The sequence below is a fragment of the Cupressus sempervirens genome, chromosome 2 (assembly GCF_028749045.1).
Source record: "Cupressus sempervirens isolate cs-2001-9-10 chromosome 2, ASM2874904v1, whole genome shotgun sequence".
Taxonomy (NCBI): Eukaryota; Viridiplantae; Streptophyta; class Pinopsida; order Cupressales; family Cupressaceae; genus Cupressus; species Cupressus sempervirens.
Window position 1 is genome coordinate 401,533,104 of NC_143119.1, and position 8,187 is coordinate 401,541,290.

General features: G+C 33.6%; 1 protein-coding gene across 2 annotated transcripts in view; it reads right to left on the reverse strand.

Annotated features, from left to right (window-relative positions):
- LOC149572830 (Ankyrin repeat family protein) overlaps positions 1–7,143 on the reverse strand; it is an 81,802-nt gene extending 74,659 nt beyond the window's left edge. Inside the window, exon 1 of one of the 2 annotated variants that reach the window (XM_089813902.1) lies at positions 6,720–7,143. In XM_089813902.1, the coding sequence (XP_089670028.1) occupies positions 6,720–6,797 (78 nt within the window). In that variant the 5' untranslated portion in view covers positions 6,798–7,143. The remainder of the gene's footprint in view (positions 1–6,719) is intronic. The other variant, XM_089813901.1, reaches the window with a different exon arrangement.
- Positions 7,144–8,187: the final 1,044 nt, after the last annotated feature.

The following is an 8,187-nucleotide window of genomic DNA, read 5'->3' on the forward strand; positions in this document are numbered from 1 at the left end:
GCTTTTCTCAATGGTGAATTACAAGAAGTCTACATGACGCAACCCCCAGGTTTCAAGGTTGCCGGTTCAGAACCAAAAGTATATATAGACTCCAGAAGGCCCTCTATGATCTCAAATAGGCTCCTCGGGCTTGGTACATGAAGATTGATCAGTCCTTGGTTGCTCAAGGATTTTAGCGTAGCCCGTCAGAGAGTAGTCTACATATTAAACACTCTGGTAATGATTTTTTATTCTTGTTTTCTATGTCAATGATTTGATCATTACTGGGAGTTCAGAACATTTGATTTCAGAAATCAATCAGGATCTATGCAAAACTTTTGATATGACAGATCTCAAATTGCTTCATTATTGTTTAGGTATTGAGGTTTAGCAAACTGACAACATTATTTTTTTGTCTCAGTCCAAGTATGCCAAAAATTTGCTTGACAGGTTTCGAATGTAGGATTGCAAACCTGCCTCCACTCCTATGGAGATAGGTCTTAAATTTTCTGCACAATCTGATTCTCCTCCTGTAGATGACACACTCTTCAAGCAACTAGTAGGTAGTCTCATCTATCTTACTACTACTAGACCTGATCTCAGTTTTGCAATTAGCTTCATCTCACGATTCATGACGAACCTCAAGACTGATCATTGGATTGCAACAAAACGTGTGTTGCGCTATGTACATGGTACTTTAGATTATGGTCTTCTTTACACAAGGAGTGCTACTCCTTAGCTCAGCGGATTCATCGATTCTGATTGGGCCAGCTCAGTTGATGACAGGAAATCTACCTCTAGCTATGTGTTCAATATCGGATCTGCAGCAGTTACCTGGGCCAATAAGAAGCAACAGGCATGGGCACTCTCCTCTACAGAAGCAAAATATCGAGGAGCTGTCAAGGCAGCTTGTGAAGCAGTTTGGCTCCGTCAGATGCTTGCAAATATGCATATTCCTCAAGCAAGTCCGACTTCTTTGTTTTCAGACAATCAGGGAGTCCTCAGACTTGCCAAGAACCCAATGTTTCATGAACGAACCAAGCACATAGAGCTTCATTGCCATTACATCCGATAGTTAGTAGAAGATGGATCTATTCAATTACTCTATGTCCCTACCTCAGAGCAACCAGCAGATATTTTCACAAAACCCCTTGGTCCTGACAAGTTTGTTAAATTCAAGGGATCTATTGGTGTAGTAAATAGATTGAGCATTAAGGGGGGGTATTAGAATAATCTTTATGTTTCTTTTTAATACTCACTATTGTATCTTATTGTATCTCTGTAAATATTAGAATGTTTCTAATATTTAGGTATAGTCTAGAATAGAATGTTTCTATTCTATTCGACTCTCCTCTTTGTATATATAGATCATTTGATCTCTGATTAATCAGTCAAGTATTCTGCCATTTACATTTGTAACAAGATACACTATAAGAATGTGTTGTTTTCAGATTCAAACATAAACAAGGTTAGATAGAAGAAATTCATTGTAATATACAGTAAAACAAGGTTGACCCCTTCCGCATACACTAAAGAAATATTTTTTCCAATCAATGTTTTTGCCAGGGAACTTGTTGGCAATCTGCATCTCCCATCATTGATATGTCACACAACTGGTGTGGCCTTAGCTAGAGCAATTATGTGTCAAGCAATCATGATTTATAGTTTCTCTTGGCATGCCTTGCATTTCCTTCATACCTACATTTAGACACCTATAAACATTATACTCTTTCATTTAAATTCTTAACCTTTCTCTTGTCTCTTTTACCCCTCCTAGGTTATTCTAGTCCCTTTAAGTCCCATGTATTTCGTCAAAAAACTATGGCTAGCACCACTATCCATGGATGATAAGGTATATTATTATGGTTTTCTCACTTGAACAGATCCAACTTCACCATCCATAACCTGTATCTGTTAAGGTTCAACTGATACCATAAATTTACAAATTGATGTGTCATACTAGTTTAATCAACTTTGAATGACTGTAGAATGTCAATTGACAAAAATTAGTGTTTTTTAGTTCCTTAAAATAAAGCAAATTTGTTGTAAAATGTATAAAACAAAGACAGAACAACAAGAAAAATCAACCACAAACAAAATCAGCACAAATCTTTCACATATTGTGGGGAAAATTATCTAGAACAGTCAATCGTTGAATTTAACCCTTTCCTTGACCAAAGGATTTATGAGGAGCTTTTAATAGGGCATGAACAGTAATAATCCTATTTCCATACTTGCTTTTCCTTTCTGCACTAACTCATCCTTCATCCTACAGTCAACTGAACTTTATAATTCTTCTCTCACATTCTTATGTTTATAAATGAGACTATTTTTTTACTTTGGTAGTGTTTGTGATTGATGTCAAAAGGTTGTTCACTTGGTCAAGGCTCCAATATGTGTGCAAAATATATATATGAATGGTGTGAATGGAATTAGCGTTGTTGATTGAACAGTATAGTTCATAATACGTATGATCTTCATTATGTTTTACAATTTAAGGTAATGGTCTTCATGACCATGACTTCCTGCCATTCAGGCGACAGGAACTCTGTCTCGAAATTAAACAGCTATAGGAATGGTTAAGTTCATAATGTGTGAATAGTCTCTGTATTACTGATATCAAACTCTATGGTGATATGATTTTCATGAAACTGATCAAGCTGAGGAACAGAAATCAATATCAATTCATTAAAAGATTGATTGATTCTGAATGACTATTTTTTTAACTAGCCTATGAAGTTATGGTGCTTAGCTTCTGGATTAGATTGTGTTGAGATTTTTACCATCAACGTTTCGAATCACACTACATGATCCATCATCAGGAACACAATCTAATCCAGAAGCTAAGCACCATAACTATGATGGATTGTGAAAATCTGATCTCCTTAACAGTCTATGAAGTGATTGCAGTTATTATCTCTCATTGGAACATTGATATCGAAAGTCATCATGTCTTTGAAGTTAGCATTATCAAACTCTTATTCTGATCCATTACTAGTAATTCCAAATGTTTGTAAAGACTAATAATTAAAAAGAGGAGTATATTAGTTTCCAAACAAAGCAATCTGATTCAGACTTGATATGGTTCTTAAACAGCAAATGTTTATGAAAATCATTCAATTATAGGTGTGGCTCAGACAGGAATCAATTAAGGTTTAAATCAGTTTTGATAACCAATTTATGATTAGATTTTTTATGTAATCAAAGTTTGATAAATCAGTTCAAAATCAAATGAAAACTTGATTTTGATACCAATATCTTCCAATTTTAATGGGACTATTAATAAGTCTGTTTAAAGGAGATTAGATTGCTGTCTAAAGGAATTAACGTGTTTTGTTTCAAAAAGAAAATAAGATAACTTTATTGATCAGCCCAAAAAGACATTTCAATTAAAACCGATCTGGGTGAAAGACTATAATTATTCTTGGAACAATTTGATTCAGATTTATGGGTAGCATTAAGTAGATAGAAAATTAAACGAGTTCTCTATAAAACCAGCCTTATCATTAGTTTTTGAAAATTGGCTTTATTGGAAGAAATAATCAGTTTTAATTAAGATGGAAAATCTGATTTTTATTGTTTAAAGGAAATCAATTTCAAAACTGAATTTGGCATATGAAGACCGAATGGAATTAGTTGAGAAACGCATCAGATTTATCATTAAAATGAAAAGTATGGCATTGTTATTAAGACAGCAATATCAAGTTATTGAAATCGACTTCAATTAGCTGATATAATGAAAACCAATTTGTTAAAAGGAAAACTAGTTAGGTCACCAATTTTATTTGTAAAAGATGAAGTATGACTGATTTTTAAATTAGTTCATGAAAACTGATTTGATTTGAAGACAAGTCATAAACAAAGTTCATTTCTTTAAGGAATTGGTTTTTCTTCTTTACTGATTAATCTTCATAGCCAATTGATATCGTTTTAATTTGCAGATTATATCATGGTTATGAATTCATTAAAATCGGTTTGAACAGAATTAAACATAAATGGTTTTAAACATGAACCAACATAAAATATCAGTTGGTAATAAAAGAACTTTGATAAAATATGAAGATTAATGTTTTGAGATGATAATAATCAGTTCTCAAATTAAGAAGACGACTGTATCATGGCAAACCAATTTGGGAAATTAAGAAGATAATTTTATGCTGAAGATTGTTAACAGTTGGACTGTTGGAGTCTTACGTTTTTGTATAACAGTAGTGAACAAACAAATTTTTTTTCATCTTCCTTATTAAAGGAATGTCAATGCAGAAGGAAATAGTGAATTGAAAATGTGAAAAAAAGATGATATTATTTTGAGTGCTTTAAGAGGAGATTGAGTACATGAAAGAATCATGCAGTGTTGATTGAAAGGAAGGCACTCAATTCATATTGAAGACAGAGGACTGCAGAAGCATGTGGAAAAGATAGCAATAACTATTGTTCAGTGACAGTGAGGTTTTTGTTTCAGATGTTCTAATTAAATTTGAAATCCTTAGCCATTTGCTTTTACAGTTTTGAGTAATTGTTAATATTATTTTGTTTACGTATCATTGCATTGATGGACTGAATCAGATTTTAATGATTAATTACTATCATCAAGTGTTTTATTCAAATCTGCTCCTGTCACAAGCACTTTAGAAAGTTCTGAGGTTTATTGTAAACTTTAAATGTCATTCAGAAGCAATACCTAACTGTTTGATTTCAGAATTGAATGAGCATGTATGTTGCAAGTGCTGTTAAGAAAGTCTTTGCAGATATGATTCGTTGCAGATTGCAGTGACAGTGAAGATAACGGTTTTGTAACAAAGTTTTCATTGCAGGTTATCTGAGAAGATAGTTCAATAACAGCAAAGTTGCAGTTGTCTAACAAGAGGCTAGTGTCATATTTGCAAAAGTAATTGACAAACTATATGTTGACATTTAGACTTCAATATCTGATCATGAACTAATGATGCATATTTTGTGCATTGGAATGTTTGTCATTGATTAGTGCAAGTGAAAGAAAGAGTGCAGACATTAGAGCTGCAGCATTGTAATCAGAGATTAAGGATGCCATGAATACTGTTGATGATAATATTTGTATTGTGATGTACTTTGTATAGAAACAGAGAGCCTCTGATAAAATTACTTTTGTATCTAAACAAGAAATGAGTGCTTCAGATCTGTAAGGGATGAGTGTTCCTTGAAGTAGGTGCTTCTAAATCAAGTAGGTGTTGGTGCTCCTTGAAATGGGTGTTCCTAAAATTGTTATGGGGATTGATGCTTCCTACAGTGGGTGCTCTAAATATTTTCCATGAAAGCTTAAATAGAGGATATTCGGAAAGTAATTTTTGCCCTTAGGGGTTTTCCGCTATAAACAAAGTGTCAATGATCCTAATGTGTCCACATGTCTTATTTTTTACATTATCTTGCATCTAAAGCTCATGCACTTAATAATGCTAAAGTAATCATTGCATAAGTTTAAAATATTCTATAGATCACTGATTCACCCCCCATTCCCAGTGATGCTGGTATTCCTTTTAACATGTCCACAATATAATGAAACTGATTCCATTTGCATGAAAATTTACAGCCATAACCTAGTACATTATTATGTGAAAATATTTGAAGAATTTATCTCAAAACTGGACTATAAAAGAAATAATCTCCAAAACAAATAATGGTGATATGGAAGTCCTACGGGTAAATTTATTTATAAGACAGTAAAGGCCATCTCGTCTAATCAATCTAGTGAATTTTGAAAAAGCGCAGAAATTAAAAAGTTGCATAAATGTTATAGAAATCTTTAATTGCGTCAAAAAAAATGGCAAATGTAGGGCAAAGAACAATTAGAAGAAGATTTTGTGAAGCCTTTTTCACCTTGGTGAGAATCGAACGAGTTGTGAATTGTGTAATCAAAGAGCCTATTTTCTTTAAAGATAAGTATTTACTTATAGATTATTTGACAGTTTTAACGTGTCTTGTACTTTTCACAATTTTAAAATTGAAAACGATGTAGCATTATCATTTTCTACAATCCATCTTCAAAAGCCTGGAATCTGCAATTGTATTTCACCAAACTTTCTATATACATTACCTCTGGAACACTTTAACGGTTGGAACCCCTCCAATTTTGGCAGAGCCTCGATAAATAATAGAAGTATATGTAACAAACACTATTGATTTACACTATTGATTTGTTGCATCGGGGATGTTGAATCAACCACCATTTCTCCCAGTATTTATCCAATGTCAATAGGAATATTACAGCTTGCATTCAATTTCAACCTAACTTGACACAAGCATTTTTACTGAAATAATTAACCGAAAAAATAATAGTCTTACCTTACATCAACGGATCAGAGAATTATAAAAGAAATCAGATCAACTTCAACTAGGACTCAACAAATCTTACTCTAGATACATGCATGTGAGAATTAAATTTTACTAGTGTCAGAATTCCCATGTAATTATTTAAAACCCAATTTATTGCCACTAATAACAGTTTCGTAAAAAACCACACAGGAATACAAAAGACAGAATTTTTCACGAGCAATTACCTCCAATGAGACCTAATTGAGCCGTACCCAACCCACATGATAAATTTTGACTAAGGCGCCCAACTTCATAGATATCACGGAACAATTAATCAATAGTCACACAGGCATGAAATTAGCTTAAACAACAATCCAAAGGACATATACTGCAGTTTAAGCAAATATATTTATACGGAGATGCAAATTCACGGAGAGGGAAGAAGAACGTACACGACGCCTGAAAGCACTGAAACTGCTTTTGCAGACATTACATCGCAAGGCCTCTTCAAATGGCGGAGGCTCCATCATTTCTCCGGAGCAGCCAATCGATATCCGGGTAATTGAATGGAATGTCTTTTCACTGGTACAATTTTAATAAGGTCATATATTATTATTGTAATAATTCAATCTTTCCTCATTTCAACAACAGAACCAGACAAATGCCTTCCGAAAAATCCACGAGTTTGCTTGATTTATAATCGATCTTTGTTTCCAAAACAGAAGTTATTATGGACTCTGACCACATTCTGAGAGAAAAACAAAGCAAGCATAATGATAAAATGTGCTTCCACTACAATCTAGCGAGAAACATTGAAGCAAAGTCCTATCCTATGTCGCTGTTCATTTATTCCCCCTTTCATCTATTTTTAGTTCCTCTTATAGAGCTAAGGCAAGGGGCAACTTTTATGTATTGATTAAATCTTTTAATTAATAAAAAGTGATTTTTTTACAAAATATTATATTTTAATATTTAATAATACAACTTTCAAATTAGTAACCTACTTGTTCTACAATTATGTCTTTGTCATTAGTAATAAATCTCAACTTTCAATAAATTGTACATATATTATTTTATTAATATATTTCAATATTTTATGAGATGCACATACATCCTTTTATCTTGAATGCTTAAATAGATTCTACTACTTAATGGAGGTGTAATTACAATAGTCAAAATCATTCAACATCCTAACACACTTGTTGAAAGGTGTGATTACAATTAGGAAATGGGTTGTGAGTTAGTGCAAGCTGGAAGGAAGTGTCTCTACATCAGCTATGTTGGGTAGCCTCTTCCATTTTCAAGTTTACGGTTGTTGAAGATCTATCTATGGTCCTTGTGGGGTCATGGTTATATGATAAGCACCCCCTTACTATGCCAAAGTGGAAGTCAAGATTCAACCCTACCAATGACCTTTTGTGTATGGTGTCGATCTGGATTAGACTACAGGGCCTCTCGTTGGAAATTTGGGATGAGCAGATATATTGTTGGATTGGGGATTCTTTCAGGAACTTCATTGCTATGGATGGTGTTCCATTCTCCAAATCCAAACTTGTGTTCACATGATTCTATGTAAATGTGGTCATCAATAAAACCCTTCCCACCTTTGTCATTCTAAAGTCAAGGTTCGAGAAGCATATACAAGTACTGGTATATGAAAATGCTACCATATATTTGTCAAAATTGCAGAACTAGGAGACACATTGTGGATACTTGCAAATCTAAGGAACAAAAAGAAAAGGAGAAAGTCTCCTCCCTAGGGATTGTGAAAAATATTGAAGGGGAAAGCTCAAAAGCCAGCGGGACCACCATCCACAACACTTTGTTGAAAGAAGGAAAAGGGTTGTAGTAAGGAGAAATCCAAGAATATCCCTTGGGTAAGTCAAACAATGGAGCCTCTAAAGGTGTGAAACCCTAGGA